This window comes from Malania oleifera, chromosome 2, assembly GCF_029873635.1.
Source record: "Malania oleifera isolate guangnan ecotype guangnan chromosome 2, ASM2987363v1, whole genome shotgun sequence".
NCBI classification, from domain to species: Eukaryota; Viridiplantae; Streptophyta; class Magnoliopsida; order Santalales; family Ximeniaceae; genus Malania; species Malania oleifera.
In genome coordinates, this window is record NC_080418.1 from 4,292,122 (window position 1) to 4,315,188 (window position 23,067).

Below are 23,067 nucleotides of genomic sequence, written 5' to 3' on the forward strand. Positions count from 1 at the left end.
TTTAGGGGAAAAAAAATTAACATTCTCTAAAATAATACAAAGTACAACAAGGAACATCTTCCCTAACAAGCTTAGCAACTAAGGGAAATATAGAATTTCAAAAGGCGTAACCACATAAGAACTGACGAATCATTCCTAATTCATCAGTTACATAATTAGCTTATTAACTGAATATTAACATAAGGTAAAAAAAGAATCTAAAGTTTCTCAAGGAACTCAAAAAATTTTCTCTAACAAGCTTAATCACAACTTTTAAGACATCTTTAATTTCAATATTTTAAACCTTCCATTGCCTTGCTAGTTGCCATCAACAAAGCATCGTTTAAAGCTTTTGCTTTAATGATTAGCACTGTCACAATACGATCAATCTCTTTTCCCTTCTCTTGCACACATTAAATTAAATAAACTATCACTCTTTATAAAACTTATAGGTTAAAACACAGTCATAAATTATTTTAAATATTTTAATCAATAGCAAGTTTCCAATTAAAAGATCTTGGCCCTCATTACTACTACCAATACTCCTATTCCCGGTGCATTCGTCATTAATAAAAAGGATAATTACTATAATCATATGGTAATTACTATAGTCATATAGCAAACATGTAGAGTCATTTAAAATCTCAAAACTTATCCAAAAGACACTGTTATTAATTTTTGCCTTTAAAAATGTCGTAAAAGATAAGCCACCCTCTCAAAAAACTTCACAAAAAAAAAAAAAAACAAATATTTTTTAAAGTCACACAACATGATCAAACTAGTAAACAATAGAAGAATAATTATTCTTAGAGTCAAACGAGCTACTTTGACTTTGTACAAAATAGTAGTCAATAAAATGTTTCCGTTGTACAAAAGATGTCATAAAAATTGGAAAATAGAAAAATACTCGATATATTGTAGGTAGCCTACCATTTGCCAATTGCTATAAAAACTTTAAGAGGTACCTAATGTTGGCGATATCGTTGACTAAATGCCATAAAATCTTTTAAGATGAAAATTACCTAGAGAAGAGGGACCCCACATAAGAAATTCTTAATAGTTAGAATGAGGATAAATTCAAATATTCAATAATAACAACGATATTAAAGAAATTTTACATATTGTGCCCCTCCTAAGGCGATCATTACATTAGAATGCCATTGTAAACTCTAGACTAAAAAACTATAAACGCATGGGAAAGTCAAATCCGAGTCGGTGAAATATATCTTGAGTGGGTGAAATATATCTTTGTGCCTGCAAATGGTATTGCTGTTTTATCCCAAAGATAAATAAAAAATAAAAACCTTTCATATTCTATTGATTTTGATCTTAATTAAACAATTCAAACACATAATTGAAAGTAATCCTTCTCATTTCCTAACTAGGCTAGAATTTCTAATGTTACTCTGACCTATACGATTCTAGTATATATATATATATAAAATTACTATTGACCCTCAAAAAATATGAATTAGAAATAATTTCTTCACACGAGATCAAAAGCTCACTTAATACATAATGTTATATTAATGTTTGATTCTATTATAGTGATGTGAAATCCACATCCCACAAATAATATATACTGATTTGTTTAGGTGGTAAGTGACATTTTATAATAAGAAAATTTCAAATCCTAAGAAACCGTTAGTTTGAAGTGTTTCTCTTAATCCTCCACCATTTGCAATTACCTGGTTTGGAGAAGACCAGATTCTACCTTTCAGGCTTTCACGCAACCCCAAAGGAGGCACAGAACACGGATAATCACTGCCTTAAACCCGAAAGAAAAAAATTAAGCAAAAAGAAAAGGGGGAAGACGTGGCAAGCACACAAAGGGTTTTAGCTTGCGAATTGTGCTCCAGCCTCCACGGAAGACGGACCACCACCTTTTTGAATGCATTCCTTAAACGACCAACGGCACACGAAAGACGCAAAAGAAAAAAAACATCCATTTTTGAATTCAACTTAATGACTTCTCTGTCGATGTGCAGAGCTTTATGTTTATGTTTCTGCAGGTGGGTCGGTCTCGTTTGCATCACATGCTTGGTTTCTGTTTTTATGTTTTGAAATAACAGTGACAGCATTAGATCTGTTTTCAGAAATTTTCTTCTTTTGTGCTGAAATTAATCTGCATTTTGAAGTCACTCGGCTGTTTCTTATTCTGGGTTTTGGGTTGTTGAGGTTTGGATTCTTGGGTTGGTTTTTGAGTTCTGTGCGAGCACAATGATGGTATTTGAAATTTGAATGTTGGGTTATTGTCGTAGCTTCGTAGTTCGTACTGAGGAGTGGAAATGTTCCTTTGGTTTCATTTGGGGAGTTTATGTGGTTCTGGTTTTCAATATTCCAAATTTATCGTGTGAAATTGGGAAAGGATCCATTCATTTTCAGATTTTCTTTTTTCTGTTTGTACCTTCTCGAGATTTGAAAGCATTTCAATATCAGTTGTAAGACTCCAACGCTTATCTGTGTCTCAAAGAGGTTGAATGATCCGGGGAAAAAATTGAATGGTGCACTTTTTCAACGCAATGTACCTTTACTTTTTATTTTCATTTTGTTTTACTGGTTTCATGTATAAATTCAACTCTCCCTCGCCCCCACCCCCCACCCCCCCCCCCCCCGGGAGGGCCCCCAACACACACACACGCATTCTTGTGATGAATCTTTAACTAGATTTTGTCCTAGCTGCAAATTATTGTTTTTAAAGGATTGTGAAAAATAATGATGTTATAATGAAGTCAGGAATCAGGATTTTTTGAATTTCTCTCGACTTATTATGATTTTCATTGCAGTTTGTTTTCAACGTGATGAGTATAAGTTCATGCAGTCATAATTTCTCTTGGAAGGATTCTTCTACTTCCTGCAGTCCAGGTTTGTTGATTTTTATTGTTATTACTGTACATATCTATTTTAAAATGGGTCTGAATTTAGTAGGAAAGGAAAGGGAAAACAAAAAAGAAAAGAACAGATGGGATGAAGAGGCCTCCTTAATGGATGAGACAAAAAAAAGGCTAAGATTGTGAATAAAAAAAAAAGAACTGATTATTTGGGAGCTTTGCAAATGCCAAATAAAGCCATTGAGAAGCTGATGTGTGTCCCATTGAAGTCCTCTACAATGTCGTCCTGTGTATCCTCTTGTGGCCATGACCTAAGTGTGCAAGTATATGTTTTCTTTTCTTTCTTTTGAAACGTTGTTACACCTTTAGGATGTGAATGTGCGTGAATTATACATCAATTATTTCCTTTATATTGTGTTTAAATTAAGTTTTTCATTTACTACAATGACTCTGCTCTTTGGGGTTGAGTATAGGGCACTCATTTACTGCCATGTTGAGGTGGATTAGTGGAATTATTAGGATACACAAGATTTGAAATAGATGCTCTTGCAAAAAATTCATGGTTCTAATAATATAGAAGATAATTGCAGGCAACAAGAATAGAGTGAGGACTTCTAGGCAATCATGGTTCTAATACCATGTTGGGACACTACTTGACCTAAAAGCTTTAGCTGGTTGAGGGCCAGCATTATATTCAAGCCTTATTCCTAACAAGTAAACTATTGGAAACATAGAATCTAAGTGGAAACTGCGGGAAAAGCCTTTAGAATCTAGAAATTTTAGGATAATTATAAGCAGGGCAAGATGCTTGAAATGCAATTTTAGTAAATCAAGAGGGGATAATAAAAGAAGAGGGGAAAAAAAAATCAATCGTGAGGAAATTCCTGAAAACATTATATTTCATTATCTTGGTTCAATTGAATGGAAAATGGAAATAAAAAATGCCATGTCTAAGTCCAATTAGGATGGTTAAAATGGAGAAATGAATTGAGTGTGCGATGTGGTTTCTAGACACCTTCAAAAGCAAATAGAAAAAAAAATGGATGCAAATGCTTTCAAAAGTAAATAGAAAAAAATAATATGATGGTTCTAAGACTAGCTATCGTATGTGGATTAGAATGTTGGCAATTAAGAAACAGCATGTACAAAGACCAAAGATGGCTAAAAGGAGTGTTACTGTGGAAGAATAATACAACTTTCATACATAAGGTGAGAAATGAACATGTATAGTAAGTTAGGATTTGCACAAGCATGAAATGAGGTAAAGAAAGGTATCTAAGATACTGCAGGCACTTGTAATGTAGGTCATATAGCATGCCTGTGAGAAGGAATGATTTGATTGATGTTGAAATGCAGTAGGAGAGGGAGGGGTAGATGTAGGAAAACTTATATTGGGACAGTAAGAATTGTGGACAAGTGTTCATATGGTTGATCCCTAGTAGGACTGAACGTTGTGTTGTTGTCACCGAAGTTGTCAAAGTCTCAAATTTTCAAATTCCCAATTAGAATCCTAAGTTCTCCTAAGTTCAGCGAGGTAAAAATGGATAAAAAGAGACTAATGTGGAGCGACTTGTCTCAATTGAAATGCTTGAATTATAAGCTAAATAATTGCATTTGATATGACAGTACATGTTTCAGAAATCACATAGGACAATCACTGTTACTGTTGCATGGGAAGGTTAAGAGAATGAACTGCTAATAGGTGACCTGAGAATGAGCAGCGTGACTGGATGCAAGGGATGGGTTTAAAAATGAAAGCCTGCTAGTGAGCAATTTTGCGCAAAATTTTTCTTTTCAGAATGTTTAAGGTTTCTTCAAATCTCTAATTTCCACTCAAAATATTCATGTTAAGTCTGTCCTCAAATGTCAAGAATTCTAATAGTGTGGTGTGTGTGTGTATGTGTATTCTTTGCTCTTTCCTTGTGCATCAAGGTTTTTCTGTTTCTTTTCCATTATAGATCAATACCTTGTTATTTAGGAACAGTCATGCATAATTAGAATATTCAATAACAGACACAGCCTGATTGGCCTTTTTACAAAGTGCAACAGCGGCTTGTGTTAGTGAGATCATTGTTTAACTTGTGTATACTGTATAATTAACACTTTGTTTGCTTTTTAAATATTTATTAGATTTTCACATAAATTATTTATCTTACTTTTTACTTGTGGCATATATTTTCTGTTTTGTAAAAGTTGAAATGCTGTATACCAATTAATGGCCACATTTTTCATTTTTTAGTACATCTTGTCATCTCAGCAGTTGGTTATATGAATCTAATCTTTATTGAATGCTGTAAACCAATGATTTTTCTTTTGAAACTTCGATCATGTTATGCCAAGCTTATTGGGACATGAAGTATTTTTTGTAAGGTTGTTTGATACATGCTATATTTCTGGAGTGATGCTTAAAGATTTTTTAAAGCACCTTTAGATAAACAGATTTTGTTCCATTTTTTTAGTGGTCTCCTTTAATTCCACTGAACCCTAAAAGGTTTTTTCTTTAACTGTTTCTATTTTGGTTTTTCGTTTTTGTTCCCCCCCCCCCTCTATTTTAGTGCAGCTGCACTTGAGTTCTAAAGCCTGATGATGCCCATCCCAAGTATCTCATCATGAATTCTTCACCGGATTACAAAGCAAAGGAATATCGTGGATTTAGCAGCACAAATGCATCTCCCAGAGGGAGTGTTCTATGGCCCAGGATAAGTAATTATGATGAAGCTGAAGGTAAGGGAAACTGAGATTTCCCCCTCAATATGTGCTTTACATTCAGCTGAACTCATTAAATTCCAAGAATTTTGTAACAGCGGAGGAACAGCGTGCATCATTGGTGGACTGGCTAAATAGTATTCTTCCTAATTTAAGTTTGCCAGCGAGAGCTTCAGAAGAGGAATTGAGGGCATGCTTGATTGATGGTGGCATTTTATGTCGGGTTTTAAACCGGCTGAGACCTGGCTCTGTAAATGAGGTTGCTGATTAAATAGTTTTGATTTTTATAATTGCATTATTCAAAGATTTGAAGACTGTATTCAAGTGTTTGGATTGTTGTTTTTAATGTGCATTGACAATTCTAGGTAGGTGATTCATTTCATTCTTCAGAGTTGCACTCAGAAAATGTTAAAAGGTTTCTAGCAGCTATGGACGAAATGGGGCTTCCCAGGTTTGAAATGTCAGACCTTGAGAAGGTAATCAAGCATTCTGAAGTAGTAGTTCTTCCCAAGATGTAATTGCATACTGGTGGACATCTGCTTGCTTAGTAACATGCAAGCTTCAAATGTTTAGATCATGGATGAATGTAATTTATTGGAATAATAATCTGTAAGCCAGTTGTGTTTAAGCTTATCCCTTGGTATGGAAGTGTTATTTTTATTTTCTTATCTTTAAGCTTCAAATGTTGATTTGCTTTCTGGACCTCTTAACCCTCTGTTGATTTAGAGTGCCTTGTACCTAGTCTTTATCCTCTTGTACAATGTTAAATTCTTTTTTCCAGGGATCTATGAAGAATGTTTTAGAGCGCCTTCTAACACTTAGAGCACAATTTATGCCAAATTCTGGAGGAGATAATATTCCTATCAGTAGTTTGTTTTCTAAAGCTGTAAATTATACTGGTGATAGCCCTCGAGGGGGTGCGTATTCACCTGGGCATTATCCTATATCTGGGGAAGAAAGACGGAAGGCTGTGTCGGATTCAAAATTTCAACGTGCTTTGCGCAGTCCTGTCATGTCAGGTACAAATGTGCGCACACACTCACATTCCCCTATCAATCTCTACCTGTGTGCATGTATTGTCATTTTAAAAAAAAATTGTATTAGAACAGTATAAAATTTTCTATCATAACCTACCAGACTAAGTTTTTAGTTTCATTGATAAGTTTATTAAGTTCTACATGTTCTTTTCATGATTTAAATATATGCTGTTTCTTTTTTCACTTCTTTCTGTTCTTGTAGAGCCATCGGCTGCATTAATACATCATGTTGGACATAAGTTCCATGAGGTGTTTCAACTGAAGCAAGGACGCTATGCAGATATTCCTGCTGCAAAGATTTCAGAAATGATGAAATCAAACAGTTTAGATGTGTGTCCCATTTAAATCCTTGCTGATGGATGGAAAATTTGGAATTTTTTTTGTTTCTTTTTTTTTTCCCTGCAATATTTCAATTTGATGCTCCTTTAATGCATTTTAGCATCTGTTTTGTGCAGAATGCCCCAACTCAGTCACTTTTAAGCGTCATAAATGGAATTCTAGATGAAAGTGTTGAAAGGAAGAATGGGGAAATACCTCATGTAAGGCAATGAGAGCACATATGATTTTTAATTAAATGCACACTATTAGTCTTGGAGAGTTGGAGACATGTTTTTAATGTTGTGTTTGCTGCTGTCCTGATTTTATCCTTGTTACTATTTTGACTCAGCGTGTGGCATGTCTATTAAGAAAAGTTGTGCAGGAGATTGAGCGACGCATATCTACTCAAGCAGAACATTTACGAACTGTAATATTTTTTAAGAATTTGTTCCTTCAAAAAGATTTTTTTGGATGCTTGCTGCTGATTTGTTTGTTGCTTTGTGCCTGCAGCAAAATAATCTTTTTAAGGCTCGTGAGGAGAAATATCAGTCAAGAATCAGGGTACTTGAAGCTCTTGCAACTGGGACAAGTGAGGAAACTCAGGTTTGTTAGTTATATAACAGATTCTGAATGGACTTGTACACCACTCCAGAAACAAACATGTGTACATACACTAACTAAATAAATGTGATTGTGTTTTTACTTGTATTCAGTACATATAATGCATTTATTGAATGAATTTCATTTTTCAGATTGTTATGAACCAGCTTCAGCAGATAAAGGTGCGTTTTTTAACTGTTGAATCCATGCTTTCTCTCTTTTCCCCAATTATTTTTCTTTTACTTTGAACTACTTGCATCCAATTCTTTAAAGGCATCCAACAATGTTTGATAATTTCTATTTCTTGCATCTTTTTCTCAGATGTTAATTTATTGCAATCATTTATGCAAATGAACTGTAAATAGAGATCTGTAAACATCTCTCATGTCAATTGGGACATTTGTTGTGTTATAGCTCCGAAAAACATGAATCTCACAAATGTCATGTTGATATAGATGTTCAAACGCTAAGCTATTAGTGATTTTATCCTTTATTATTGCAAGTTTATATCATATCTGGTGTACAATTATAAAAGAAGCTGTTTGGAATGAGCTTTTAGTTCCTGAGATGTTTCTTTTAGTCTTGTGCCCACTTATATTTTTAAGTTTCTTTTGCCATTTTCTTGATCAGTATCTTGCTTGAATGGATGGTAAATAAATCCTCTTGATTGATGCTAACTAGTTTCATGTGGCAATTCTTTATTCTTCCCTTGCTACTTCATTCTGCGCAAAGGGTAAATTTGCGTCAAGAGGCTTCTTCCTGGAGAACCAAGTTACTAGAAATGTAGTGAGCCTGCATATCATATTCTCATGTGATGTTAGGATGGTTATGAACTACAATCCTTCCTCAAAATATTAGAGTTGAAATAGGCCACAACTCACAAGTCCAGTGCTCCATTCTGAGCTTCCACTTGCAACTAGTCCCATAGTGTTCTTATAAAGAAACTTTCTCCTGCTGCAATGATATGTTTTTCTAAAATAATTTTAAATGCAATTTTTTGCACCTGGCTGGAGGCTGAACTTGGGAAGCAATCTGGTCAAGGGATGAGTGGTTCAATTATTAGATTATATGTGCTGTAACATAACAGTATAACATATATGTATGTGTGTGAATTAAGTATCAAGATGCAAAAAAGAACAGCGCTGTACAAGGCTGTAAACTTTCATAGTTCTCAAAAATATAGTTTGAATATTTTCTAATCCATTTGATGTTATGAAAACATGGAACTTGTATCTGTTGAAGTTTCCAGCCGTTCAACCATTAAGCCTGGGCAATGGTAAAACAGTGAATTGGATGGACTTCAATGCTGTACAATATATGCTGTGGGAAGAATCAGCCAGACAGCATCTTGAAGTCCTCAATGTGTAGGAATTGTCCCAAAGGCTAGCCTGTGCTAGATGTTTGATCAACAGTTTATTTCAGGTATCTAAATATATTAAAACTGGTTTCACACCAGGCAACAGAGTAACCTCTAGATTATTCTATGATAAGATGTGAGTCTGTAAATATTCAGCTCCTCCATGTTCTTTCAGGATAGAGGAATAATCATCTAGTCCATCTCCTTGCTGAATGTCAAAGATGGTTGTAACCTTGCACGAGGTCTGATCTTGTGTGCTGCATTTGAAATATACACATATTCTCCTTTCTAATTTTAAAATTTGCACAATTGTTCTAATAGGAGGTTAAATAGAAGTATTTGTTAGTAAATGAGTGAACTGTTAATTAATAACAGTGGGGGGTCATTTGCAAAATCTTAAATTATAAGGATGTTTTGTAAATATAATAAGTAATTTAATACTATAAGACAGTTGGTTCCCTGGAGGGGGATACGATTAATCTCTTACCTCTCCTCCTTATGTTAATGTTGTTCCCATCTCTCTTGCTTAAGTTGGTGTCCAGCCTCCTATTGGAACTGATTTAATGTAGGTCTTCAAATGACCTCTATGAGGTTGAACATCAGGAACTATCTTATTTAGGTCCAGGATGTGAATGCTTCATTGTAGCTAGAGGGAAGTCATAATTCTTGACTGATGAACTACCTCTAACTATAGGTAGCTACCTGATCATGACTCGGTTGTAGAGAAGCACGGAGCGGTAAGTGTCCTCCAACTTTACATTCTTTAACACTGCAAATGAGATATGCTGTTTGTGAATCATATTTCAGAAGAATAATGTTTTGTGGGCATATCGGCTGTGTGAAAAATGAAAAGATGTTTAATTTGAAAATGGATGAATTCCATTCACCAGATGATTAACATACATTCCTTAGAGGAATGAAGGTCTGAATTGTTTATCTTCTCACTGGCCACGTTGAAGATCTTAAGTGACAATGTCAGGAGTTTCTATCTGCCAAATTCTTGTCCAGTCTGTGAGGGGCACTTAAGATAGTGTGAAGTCAGGTGTTGCCCAGTGAGACCCTACCTTCTTTGCAAAGTCTTCATTCTAGACTCCAGCAAGCCATCCTCAATAACACCACGCCCAAGGATTCTTCCAATATGTCTGTCACTGTTCAAGTGTCTACCTCAAGTGGTAAAGAAAGTGGTGCACTGGGTGTTCATAGTAGGGTCCACCATCAAGGGGAGGTAGAGGTCAAGGACGTGGCAGTAGTCACACTTGTACTAACTGCTGCTGCAATAATCATACTTCTGATAAATGTTGGAATATATTTGACAAACCAGCAAGATTTTTTACGATGGCAATGAGTTGGCAAATCCCATGAACATCCTGAATGGTGGTGATATATATATATATATAAATCTACTCTCAAGAGGAATACTTGAACTTGAGAGGCAAAGCCCGCAACCGTGTGTAACATAGGCACATCCATGGTCTTAAATTTCCACGAAATTATTGAAATTTCCGATTTCCGTCACCCTCGAAATTGAAATGGCAGTCGATTTCCGTCTTGTATAATTTCAGTCCAAATCTCAACGAATCATCCGAAATTTATCGAAATCTTGAAATTTTAGCGAAACTTGTCGAAATGTTGACTATAATATTAAATTTTATCAAAATTCAAATGAGAAATTTAGGAGTGAAGTGAAATTTCTATCTTAATTTATTTTATTGAAACAAAAGTTTATTACAAGTACTTTTGAAATTATATGAAAAAATAAACTTACAGTAACATTTTATTTAACCATTAATGTCTAAATTATCAATATTTGTATAATAAATAATATTAAATGATTTATGAATTTCATTAGTATTAATTGAATATATTTAATGTACATTATCTTTCAAATATGTTTGATACACATACTATTTTACAACTTTTCCACATACAAAACCTAGATGTATTTAATTTGTAATATATTAGTCCTGAAACTTATATTATTATGTTTTTTAACCATTTCTAAAGTTTCATAAAGAATTCCATGCTTTACTACTAATTTCCGTTATTTTTTCAAATCGAAATCAAAATTGACATTGAAATCGAAATTTCCGTACTTTTGGAGCTTTGAAATTTGAGTCGAAATCGAAATTTAAGACCTTGGGTACATCCGCCTTTTTTGCCTCAAAGCCACTCCCAACTTAGTTATGACTCATGTACCTCCAGTCCTATGGGTGGTTAGTTGCCTTGTTTCTCCACATTGAGTAATTTATCCAAGTATACTATGGTTCTCAGTAATGTACAACCTCGCAGGTTCAGGGAGAGGGTATTGTTATTCTGTTCCTTCTATTTCATCATCGTTATCTTTTTCTTCTTCTTCTTTTTCTTCTTTCGTTCTGTATGCTCCAATTTTCTAGTTAATTTGTTGTTGGACAGTCACCTAAGCCCCTCAATTGCTCTGTTACATTCATTTTCCTAGGGATGTAAATGGGGCGGTTTTGAAGCAGGAGGGGCATAACCCAACTCCGACCCTTACCCTCTGAATATGTCTGAGAGAATTATATGTATCCTCATCGTCCCTCCTCATTAGGAAATACACTTCCCACTAGGGATTTGAGTTTGCCTTGCTAACTATAAAAAAACAAACAAAAAATTATAAAAAAAATAATAATTATGTCTTTATTTATTAAAAAAAAAAAATTATCTTACTTTAATATAATTATATCTTTGATAAGAACCTTATGTTACTACTGGAATAATATAAGAGAAAATGACAATAATACATTAGGAAGCTACGGACAATTAAATAAAAATACTATATTTATGTATGTACATTTGTGTATATGTTTGTTTATTTATTTATATTCGGGGTGGATTTAGGAGTGTGCTTTTGATTAAGCATGGCTGTGCTCGTGGAGGGATATGGATTAGGGCTTGAGAGACGCTTTCCTCTTATGTCTTTAATCTCTTTTGGATCACAAAATTCATCCCATCTACCACCCTAATATGTTCAGGGAGCAGCCAAGTCTACCCCTTGGGGTAGATTGGGTTGGATCTAAGAGCAATAGTCACACACAAGTAAAATAAATAACAAAAATGAAACACCAGAATTACGTGTTTCGGTCCAATCTGACCTACGTCCACGGAGCACGCACAACTTCACTATAAACTGGGAGAATAATACAATGAGGAGGAGCCACAATGCTCAACTCAACTCTCTCGGTTTCTTAACACAATTTCTCTCGCACCTCACACTCTGCAACTCACATCTAGTGTACACAAATTACACACACACATCATATATATATATATACATGATGGGGGGTAAAAATTCAAAGGCTAAATTCAACCATGGTAGGCAAGGTTGGTGGCCGTCAGTCTCCAACGTCAACAAAAGCAGCTGGTTGGTGTAGCTATCGACGACTCCACATTCTGCATCTCAACAATCTCCCACTTGGAGACGGAGGCAGCATCTCAACTAGTGTATAGCTAAATGATGTGCTCATATCTGTCTTCAAGCATGAAGAACAATTGAAGTTGAGGACAACTTCTACTTCTTTGTAGTCATTGCCTTCTTCTGCTCAAAGCCTTTCACTATCAATCGGGTCTTCTTTGATCCATCATACTCTTCTTTGATCCTGTACACCCAATTGTTGTGAAGAACCTTCTTACCTTTGGACAACTCAGCTAGTTCCCATGTTTTGTTGGAGGTGAGGGACTTCATTTCGTCCTTCATCGCAAGCTCCCACTTGCTCGCATCTACCACCCGACATGCTTCATCATAGTATTTGGGCTCTCCTCCATCTGTAAAAAGTAAATAATCCATATACCTCTTATTTGGTACATAGTTGTAGAGTTTCTTATCTAAAAAAAAAATGCAATGGAAAGAGAAGCTTTCTGGGATGCTTGATACTGCTAGAACTTGTAATACTCTTCCTCTGACATAGATACAGTATGCTGCCTCCAGTTAAGCCCGAAAGTGTGGAATCTTTGGCTGCTGCATTGGTAACGTTCGGTGGTTTGCTGTGAAGATCCCAACACTTCTTGATTCGGTGACCTCCTTATCCACAATGAGTGCACTTGCGAAGGGAACCTTCATCACAACCATCCTTTCCAACATACTTGGCCAAAGACTAGAGTCACCTTGGGTGATGAAAGCACTCTTCTTAGAGCTAAATGTTGAATGCCAAAAGTAGTGGATGAGGCACTATAAAAAGCATGAAGAAGTAAGAACACAAGAATAAACATCAACAAATGATGGTAACTTTGAACTACCAAGAATTTGGGACTTGATTGCCTAAAGCTCGGGTTTCAAACCAGCTAGAACCCCAATAACTATCATTTGCTCCCTTTGATTTTGTATCTCAAGAACATCAGCAGTTATGAGTTGCACACTGTTAAATTCCTAATGGATGTGCTTTGTCTCTATAAGTACTCAGTAACGCTTCTGTCTCCTTATTGTAACTAGAAATACTCCAAGGATAATCGTATGCGTAATGTTACTGATGTATAAAAGCTTGACATAATCTCAAGTCTTCTTGCATACACCCTGTCAATGGCCATTTCGACCGACTTACTTCTAGAATCTCTCTCCCTATTATGCTAATCATATCCATTACTTACATATTTTGAAGGTAAAAGGGCCTTTTAGTCTTTAAGTGGTAAAATTACCAAACTACCCCAAGCCTCAAGAGATCTTTTGGCATTTTTGTGGTAAAATAGGATCAATTTGTCCAAATTTGGGCAATTCTTAGTTAATTGGACTATTAATTGGTCAAAATGGGTGAAATTTTATTGTTGGAGGACCAGCCATGCACCCTTATGTGGCAGCCAATTACCGCCAAGTCATCCTCACGCGCTGGCACATGAGGGCATTTTTCGGCTAGTTTTGCCTCTAATTTCATCCAAAGTTCTTTAAATCCTTCCGTAGACCATAATATCAAGTCGTTGGTCATGTATTAATATCAAAGACCCAACCCTCTCCTTTTTTTATCATTCACTCGTGGCAATTCGTTAGTTGTTGTTTGGTACTATTAAGGTAATATGTTGGTCCCTTGTGGCAGTGGCAGTGTGTGTAGGCTAATTTTTTTGGGGTTGTGGCAGTGCTACGTTTGTTTGTTGGTGACTTGTTTGTGGTTGAGTCAATGATTTATTTTTGGTTTTTCTAAACTTCTAATTGCCCTAGAAGTTCACCTTGTTTGTCATTGGTTTTGTTTGCGAGTTTTGAGATAGAGTTGAATCCCAAAAGTATGTTCCCTTCATCACTGTCACAAATAACAACCAAAAAGTTGAATGAAAAGAATTATGTTCAGTGGTCTAAGGCTGTTAAAATCTATTTGATAGGCTTCGGTGTATTTGAGCACTTGTTCAAATCTGTGCCCTCTAATGATAGAAAGAAAAATAATCACGGATTCAATAAGATGCACTTATTGTTTTCCTCTTGTGGAACTCGTTAGAACCACAAATTGCACGATTGTGCATGCATCTAGATGTATACAAGGTGATTTGCAATTATGTCAAGCTTATGTATTCCAGTAATATTACACGTATGTATGATCTGTCCTTTGAGTTCTTTTGGTTACAATAGTAGAGAGATGGGAGTGTCACCAAGTACTTTGCATAGATGAAGCGTATCCATAAGGAGCTGAACATCTTGCAACCATATTTGTGGATGTTTGTATGATGCAAAATCAAAGGGAACATATGACAGTTCTTCAGGTTCTAAAGACTTTGAAACTCGAGTTTGAGGCAATCTCGTCTCAGATTCTTGGTAGTTTAGAGTTGCCTTCCTTTGCCAATGTTTATTCTAGCATATTTTGTGCTTTCTATAGCACACATTCCCCAACCCTTGCATCTGGTGTTTCAACCCCTAGTTTTTGAGAGGCCAGCTTTCGCTACATAAGGTTATTTTGGTTTTCAAACTAGCAGCCATAGAAGATCTCAAGGTGGTTCAAGTGGTCTGTGGCCGTGGTGGAACATAGGGATGAAGTAGAAGCCCTCCTTGCAAGTGCACTCATTGTGGATGAGGTGGTCATACTATTAAGTAGTGTTGAGATCTCTGGGGTAAAACACCTCGTGCTGCCAATACATCCACTGGAGATTCCACACTTTCAAGCCCAAGCGGAGAGCAACATATTGTATCTATGTTATAGGAAAAGTGTGAATTCCAATAGTGTCAAGAATCTGGACAAGCTTCCCTTCCCATTGCATCTCATGCTTAGTTAGGTAACCCTACAAGCTGTCAACCAGTACTTCTCGTCCTAGTCCTTTGGTTATAGATTTAGTTGCTGTTAATCATATAATAGGTATACCCAATTTGTTTAGTACTCTCTAGTATCCTGAAAACTTACCTTGTGTTGTTCTTCCTGATGCAACCACCATTGCTACTAAGGGAATAGGGACTGTAAGTCCCACGTTCTTTGTTTCTCTTTCTTTGATTTTGTATATTCCCAAATTCCCTTTCAATCTTACGTTGGTAGCAAGATCACTAAATCCATGAATTGTTCAAAAACGTTCTTCCTTGAATTTATGGCCATTTAGGATTTGAGGATGTGGAAGACAATTGAGCCACTATGTCCTTCTATTGCCCGCATTGTTACTGCTGCATCACTCCAAATCTATTGTCACCTTGATCATCCTTCATTGGAAAGGTTAAAACTACTAGTACCTACTTTGAGTCTTGTGTTTATTATTGAGTGTGATTCTTGTTAGTTGGGAAAGCATCATCGTGTTCCTTTTGCTTCCTAAGTCAATAAACAGGTAGCAAGCCCTTTTGTGTTAGTCCATTATGATGTTTGGGGTCCTAGTTGAGTTTTTGTCCAAGTAAGGTTTTGTGATTCTTTGTAACCTTTGTTGATGATTGTTAAAGCTTGATATGCATCATTGGCCTACAACCTAACAACTTAAGCTGTAGCGACCTCAATTTCCTAAATAAGAAATATGACATAATAAATGGAAAAGTCAACCCGAACTCGTGGGTAACGGGGACATCTGTCAAACACAGCGGAAATCCACGCAGCAGTAAACATAAAATCCAAACATTCATCCATAAAGCATAATACCAAAGCTTTCTATAACATTATAAAACTGTACTTCTATACATCCTCTTATACATCAAAATATCTCTATGGTCAAACACAAAATAACACAAACCCTACTACAAAATCTTACCCTCCTCACAGGGTAATCTCACTAATTCAACGGCGGCCTTGACCCGCCGGTCTCTCAGGGGCTCCTGAAAGATTAATTAAGTTTAGGGGTGAGACACTTTTCAGTAAGGGAAAATAAATTAAATACAGCTGTGTGGCAACATGAACATTTAAGGCAATGTACATATACAGTGCATTTCATATTTTCATAAAAATTCACCATATCATACTGAATATTCACATGCTTTCATATCTTCTAATAAGTCATATCATACATAAAACATCTAATATAACTGAATAGTACTGAAAATATACCCAGGATGAATAGCTAGCTGGTGTAATGTATTACCCCCCATGACGGGTTGTGCAGCCCGAAGGCGGGACCCGACAATGGTTGGCCGACCACTGCAGAATCAAATATGTCTGTAAGTACGATGGGCCCGCCACACCCTGGTCCGGACTGCCAGGTGGACGTCCACACTCTACTGAAAGCCACATCGACTATCCATCTCCCATCCCCTCATGGGATGGTTAGTACTAATCTGACGTAGATATCTGATCTACACATATAGCTACGGTACCGAGCTTTTGAACTGAACTAAACTAACATCTGGGTTTTGATAACATATAGTACATAATTTCGTAAATACGGCCTCGTGCCGAAATCATAGTAAATACGGCTTCGCGCCGATAACATAATAAATACGGCCTCGTGCCGAAATTGTAAATACAACCTTGCGCCGAAAGCATAATAAATACAGCCTCGTGCCAAAATCATAAATACGGCCTCGCGCCGAAAACATAATAAATGCGGCCTCGTGCCAAAATCATAAATACGACCTCGTGCCGATAACATAAGTATGGCCTCGCGCCAGAATCGTTTCATTTATTTACATTCTGAAAATAACTCATTTATCATATATTCATCAAACTCAATATAGCATAACTCGTCTTTTCAAAATACCTGAAAATATGCTTTAGTCGTAAAATCATTCATATCATGATTCACTTCACATAAAAATAATGTTCATGCCACACATGTGCCGTTTAAAGTCATACCTCATATTCTAAAATCATCATTTCTAGCATCTTATACATACATATACTTTTTAATCATAATAGCAGTATTTTCCAAACACACATTTTATATATGATAAACAAATATAGCATACGTTTTTCTGAAAATAAATGTGCTCATAATTAATAATAACTTGCGTAGAAAATAACTGCTTTAATTTATTCCCTTGACTACTGAGAAAGCCCCCAAAATATATTAGGCTAACCCCCGTATGATTTCCTGATCAATACCCTGAAACTCAAAACTCCCAGTATTAAACATCAGTATTTTCATGCGTACATCAATTTCTATAACTACTATAAAGTCTAATTTGGCTTAAAAAGCCTTACCTCAACCCAGGGATGATTTCTAACTTCGTTTTCCCAACGATCCGCTCCAGCAAACTCGTAGAGAACTTAGCTAGGAGCGTCGTGGTAGCCTCAAATCTTCGATTAGCCTCAAATCTTCGATCCGGCGACTGGCGGGGCCAAAATCGAAGAGAGAGAGTGAGAGGGCCGAAGAGGAGAGAGAGAGAGTGGAGAGGAAGCTTGGAAATGAATAAAAATCGGATTTTTACATATATATAGGGTCAGATTCGTCGACGAGACACGTCACCTCGTCGACGAGTCCTTCATTAAATTCGTCGATGAGACCCTGTATTCGTCGACGAAATTCAGGCTGCCTCAGAACCCCTCTCGGTATTTTCTCCTCGACGAGACCCTGTATTCGTCGACAAATTTTCTTCTGAACTCGTCGACAAACCCTTGTATTCGTCGACGAAGTCTATGGCCTCCTTCTATTTCTGTTTCTATTTCTCTTCCTCTTAATTATTCAAATTTCATTTTATTCGACTTGTCACATAAGCTTTTAGGTAAAGTGGTTATCTAACATGGCATAAGAACTAGTTACTAGGAGGTCTTGATTTCTAGTCTTGTTGCCTGCGTGCGTCTACTGTGTTGTGTTTAAAAAATTATTGTGTTTCTTGTAATGGGTGCTATCTATCATGTGCTTATCTCTCCACATGTTGTTAGGCTGCATGTGTAGAGGAGTGTTAAAGCTTGATATACATTGTTGGCCTACAACCTAATAGCCTAAGCTTAGTCCAGGTTATTTCATATCTTTTGTACTTTCTGCTCTAAAATAAAACTTAATTTGGTTTGCCTATTCATATACTTCAGAATGATAAAACTTGATTTGGTTTGCCTATTCATATACTTCAAAATGATAATGCTAAAGCAGTGTTTTAAAAGGCTCAATCAAGGCTCTCCTCAAGGCAAGGCATGCTTAAAACGCCTTGAGGCTCAATCTAAAATACCAAATTCCAAAAAGGTCCAAAAAGGCTAACGTATTACATGCTGAGGCTTACGCATTTTTGCAAAAAGCACGCCTTTTGTGCCTTTTTAGTTAAGGCTTACGCATTTTGGGTGTGTGATTCTCAAGTTAAAATTGGTTAGAAAATTTTAACTATATGTTTGTACAAAAGGAATGTCATAATATGAGTTTATTTCTAAAACTCTTGAACCTTAACCTTTCCAAAATAACTGGACTTGTATCTTAAGTCATGAAAATAGTTTGAACTTTGTAATGATATTGCTATCTCTTGTCATGATTTATGTCATGTATTCAAGTTAGCAATTTTTGAATGGCTAACAAGTATTTTGTGAAGTACATCTAGTTTTTCTTTTTTACATTATATTTGTGATTTTCTTAATTTTTACTTATTTTAAATATATATAATTTATTTAACAAATTTTTATCTTAAAAAACAAATTCTCAAAAGGCTTATGCCCCAACGCCTTAAGGCTTATGCCTCACCTTTTGAGGGCTAAAATGCCTTGCCTTACGCCTACGCCTTTTAAAACATTGTGCTAAAGAGTACTTTAGTACCCAATTCACTACTTATATAACTCAATTTGGTATTGCTCATCAGTCACTTTGTGCCCACACTTAACAAATAGGGGTTGCAGAGAGGAAAAATAAATCCTTGTAGTCACTTGCACTGTTTTGGATGATCTTGTACTTAGTGCCTGCTATCTTATCAACAAGATGCGGTTCTCTATTCTTGGTGATGGAATTCCATACTCTGTTCTCTTCCCTGTTTCTTCTCTATTCTCTTGACCTCCTCATATATTCAGGTCTGCGTTTGTTGATCAACTAACCCCCTAGGTGGATATGTTGGATCCTTGTGCTATAAAATGTGTCTTTCTAGGCTACATGTGTATCAAAAGGGATACCGTTGTTATAGTCCTACGCTGCATCAGTTTTTTGTCTCTACCAATGTTACCTTCTTTGAGTCTACATCATACTACTCTTAGTACATGAGTGCTTCTAGAATAATGAGTCTCTTCCTCTACCTAATCTTCTAGATTTTTGTTTGTTTTCTTTACCCTGTCATCCACCTGTGTCTCCATGTAGTTTGAGGCCTTCCCATTTTCTCAATCATTCCAATTTGCAAGTGTATTCAACTTGACAGTGGCTCCAGGGACGAGAGTCCCCTCCAGCTTCTACTGTTACGCCTTTTGTTTCCTTGTCTGATGATCATATTTCTAGTGTTGATCCTCTTATTGCTATTCAAAAGGGTAAATGAACATGTACACAACATCTTATCTCCAACTTTGTTTGCTGACTTCTTGTCACCCTCCTATTATAGTTTTGTTACTAATCTATCCTTTGTTGGTCTTCCTAAACTTGTTTTTGTAGCTTTAGCCCACTCTGGGTGGTGAAATTCAATGGTTGAAGAGATAAGTGCATTGCAGGAAACTAATACTCAGGAAATGAATCCCTTCCTCCTGATAAATCAATGGTTGGTCATCACTGGGTATATACTGTGAAAGTCAACCTTGATGGTTTTGTGGATTGTCTGAAGGCACACCTTGTTGCTAAGGGATATTGTCAGGTGTATAGCTTGGGTTATTTAGGCACATTCTCCCTAGTCGCCAAACTTATTTTAGTATGTCCTTCCATCTCCTTGGCCATCACTTATGACTGGCCTTTGCTTCAATTAGTTGTGAATAATGTCTTCCTGCATGGTTATCTTAAAGAGGAGGTCTATATTGAGCAACCAACTGGGTTTGGGGAGTTAGGCATAGTATGTAGACTCGAGAAGTCATTATATGGTTTAAAACAATCTCCTAAAGGCATGGTTTAGTTGACTCACAATGTTGTAGTACTTGAGTTTGGCCTTCAATTACGTGCAATGGATCACTCTGTGTTTTATCGGCATACTTTGACAGCTAGGATTCTATTTATTGTTTTTGCGGATTATATTGTGATTACTGGTGATGATGGTCAAGGTATCAAGGCCTAAAACATTTTCTACAGGCGAAGTTTCAGACCAAAGATTTGAGAACATTGGAGTACTTCTTGGATATAGAAGTATCTAGATCTCATATGGGAACCATTTGTCATAGAGGAAGCATGTTCATGATCTTTTGGATGAGACTAGACTGTTGGGATCAAAACCTATTGATACAATTATGGATCCCAACAACAAGCTAGCTAGATATGTGGGTGATTTTTTGCCTGAACTAGGATAGTAGTAGTGACTTGTTGGAAAGTTAAATTATCTCATAGTGACTTGATAGAATATATCTTTTGCAACAATGTTGTAAATCAATTTATGAATTCTCCGAGAACAAACCATTTGGATGCACTAACTCACATCTTGAGATATCTCAAATGTGCACTTGGGAGAGGTATCTTATATGGAGATCAGGATCACAGTAATGTTCAAAGATATACCGATGTAGATTAGGTCCGATCACCTTCATTCTGAAATTCCACAACCAGGTATTCTATCTTTGTTGGTGTTAATTTGGTTTCTTGGAAGAGTATGAAACAAATTGTATTGGCTAGGTTTGGTGATGAGTCAGAGTATAGGGCCATGGCTCACACTGCAAGTGAGCTTGTTTGGTTGAGAAAATGTTGGAAGAACTAGGTTTTCCACATTCCCAGTTTATGGAGTTGATGTGTGATAAGCAAGTTTCTATTCAGATTGCCTCCAGCCCAATTTTCACTAGCGGACAAAACACATTGAAGTTGATTGCCACTTTGTTCAGGAGAAACTTGTGCAAAAGCTCATTACAACCACTTATGTGAAGTCCGATGTATAGTTTGCTCACTGATTTCCTAAATCTTTGTTTTTTTTTTTTTGGGGGGGGGGGGGGGTGGGGGGTGTGGTGCTCACATCAAATTCATTTGTAACAAACTTGGAACATATGATATCTATGCTCCAGCTTGAGGGGAGTTAATGGTTATATTGGTCATTTAGTATTATTAGCATGTTAGTGTTGTGTTAATAATTGTCAGTTAGTGAGGGTATTATGGCCATTGGTATGTACTTGACATATATTATAAATAGAGGGAGAGACCTATCATTGTGATTAGGTCTTCCGTTACTTCAATAAAAACTTTTTAAAAATATAATGAAATTTTGATCCTTTTCAATATGGTTTATTTGATTTGGCTTGGTATGTGTATGGAAATTTTTATAGTCATTTGGTCGTGTAAGCGCATTAGAAGTTCATTATATATTTCTAGCATTATATTTCAATAAAGAAGTTGTTTTTTGAGTTTAACTTTGATAATTGGTAGATTTACTCTTTTCAAAATGTTTATTTGTCTTGTTCCCGAGCTCAGTGCATTTTGAAATTTATACAAGTCTCCTTCAATTGGTTATATTTTTACTTTAGGTTCAAATTACTTGCTGAAAGTTAGAAGATATATCCATTTTGTTTAGGATTTGCTTCTTTTCTAGCTTAATCTGTTTGGTTCTATCACTTCTCGGTATATAGCCATAATATAATATATAACTTGTGTTTTTGGGCATCAAATCATTAAATTCTTAATAATTAGTTATGAAGAGAGCAATAGTGTTATTATCTATCTCATGACAAAAAAGGACAACAAAAGAACTTGGGCAAAAGATTTGACCTCCCTTGAGGTTTGGCAAAAAGACACGAACCTTCCTTGAGGTTTCAAAAATCCTACTATGCGTTTCAAACATCCCCTAGAACTCCCCTTAAATTTGATTTTTGGGACACTTATACCCCTCAAAAGCTTGTTTTTTGTCAAATATAAAAGGAGTTTAGTGTCTTTTTGGCAAACTTCAAGGGAGATCTGTGGAATTTTTGAAACCTCAAGAGAGATCCATATCTTTTTTCCCAAATTTATGGGGAGGTCGGTGTCTTTTACCCTAGAAACTTCCTTCAGTACATTTTGAACCAAATAAAGTATTGGGATAGGGATAGAGCCAGTATTGAGTTAGGTCCACTAATAGTAGATAAAGATTTTTGTCTTGTGGGGGTGATGGGTTGAGTGAGAGTGTGGGAGGATTCTGTTCAATCAGCGGCAGATCCAGGATCACTGCTTGGGGGTGGGGGGGCACATAAGTAAAAAAATTATTTTATTTTACAAAAATATAATAATTAAGTTTTTTTCTTTCTTTTTTTTTTTTTTTTCTTTTCTCCTTTGTTTCTCTCTCAATAGTGAGTTTAGTGTTGTCGTCCTACTCCTATAGTGCTCCTTTGAATTAACCAAGATGTATCAGTGTCTAAAAATGCCTTATAAATTTTAATATCTATATTTTTTAATTTTTATAATACTGCACACATTTCAAAGCAGCTGCCAAGAAGGTGCTGCAGTTGTGATTCTCTTTTCAAAATATTAAGAATTAAAAATAAAGAATTCCTTGCTTGCTTGGTTTGCTTGTGACTGCTTAGTATGCCCGAAGTAACTACATCTTATAACTAAGATTACTTTAGTTTGTGAAATAGTTATTCAAATACGATGAGAAAGTATAGAGTAGAGGGAATAGTTATCCCTTATATATTCTTTATTATTTCTTCTAGCATGTAATAAGAAAGAAAAGACATTCGCATATTGAAATTTGGAAATAGTTATTTCTTTCCCTATTCCTTGTTATGAATTGATAAAAGAAGTTTCGTTCAGACAACTTAATTTTTGTATAACTAATTGTAACTAACTTATTATAATTAATTTATTTCTATTAATAGGCATCCGCAAACCTAACTAACCTAAAATTTTATATAATTGTTTA

General features: G+C 35.8%; 1 protein-coding gene across 4 annotated transcripts in view; it reads left to right on the forward strand.

The window, feature by feature from the left end:
* Positions 1-1,702: 1,702 nt before the first annotated feature.
* The window catches only part of LOC131148644 (kinesin-like protein KIN-14C), a 28,466-nt gene continuing 7,101 nt past the window's right edge, over positions 1,703-23,067 (forward strand). For 2 of the 4 annotated variants that reach the window (XM_058098492.1, XM_058098494.1), the window contains exons 1-11: positions 1,802-1,991; positions 2,766-2,844; positions 5,371-5,534; positions 5,615-5,775; positions 5,882-5,992; positions 6,298-6,535; positions 6,756-6,883; positions 7,009-7,092; positions 7,221-7,298; positions 7,382-7,474; positions 7,624-7,653. In XM_058098492.1, the coding sequence (XP_057954475.1) occupies positions 5,420-5,534; positions 5,615-5,775; positions 5,882-5,992; positions 6,298-6,535; positions 6,756-6,883; positions 7,009-7,092; positions 7,221-7,298; positions 7,382-7,474; positions 7,624-7,653 (1,038 nt within the window). In that variant the 5' untranslated portion in view covers positions 1,802-1,991; positions 2,766-2,844; positions 5,371-5,419. Of the gene's footprint in view, positions 1,992-2,765; positions 2,845-5,365; positions 5,535-5,614; positions 5,776-5,881; positions 5,993-6,297; positions 6,536-6,755; positions 6,884-7,008; positions 7,093-7,220; positions 7,299-7,381; positions 7,475-7,623; positions 7,654-23,067 lie in introns of those variants that run through there. The other 2 variants (XM_058098493.1, XM_058098495.1) reach the window with 2 other exon arrangements.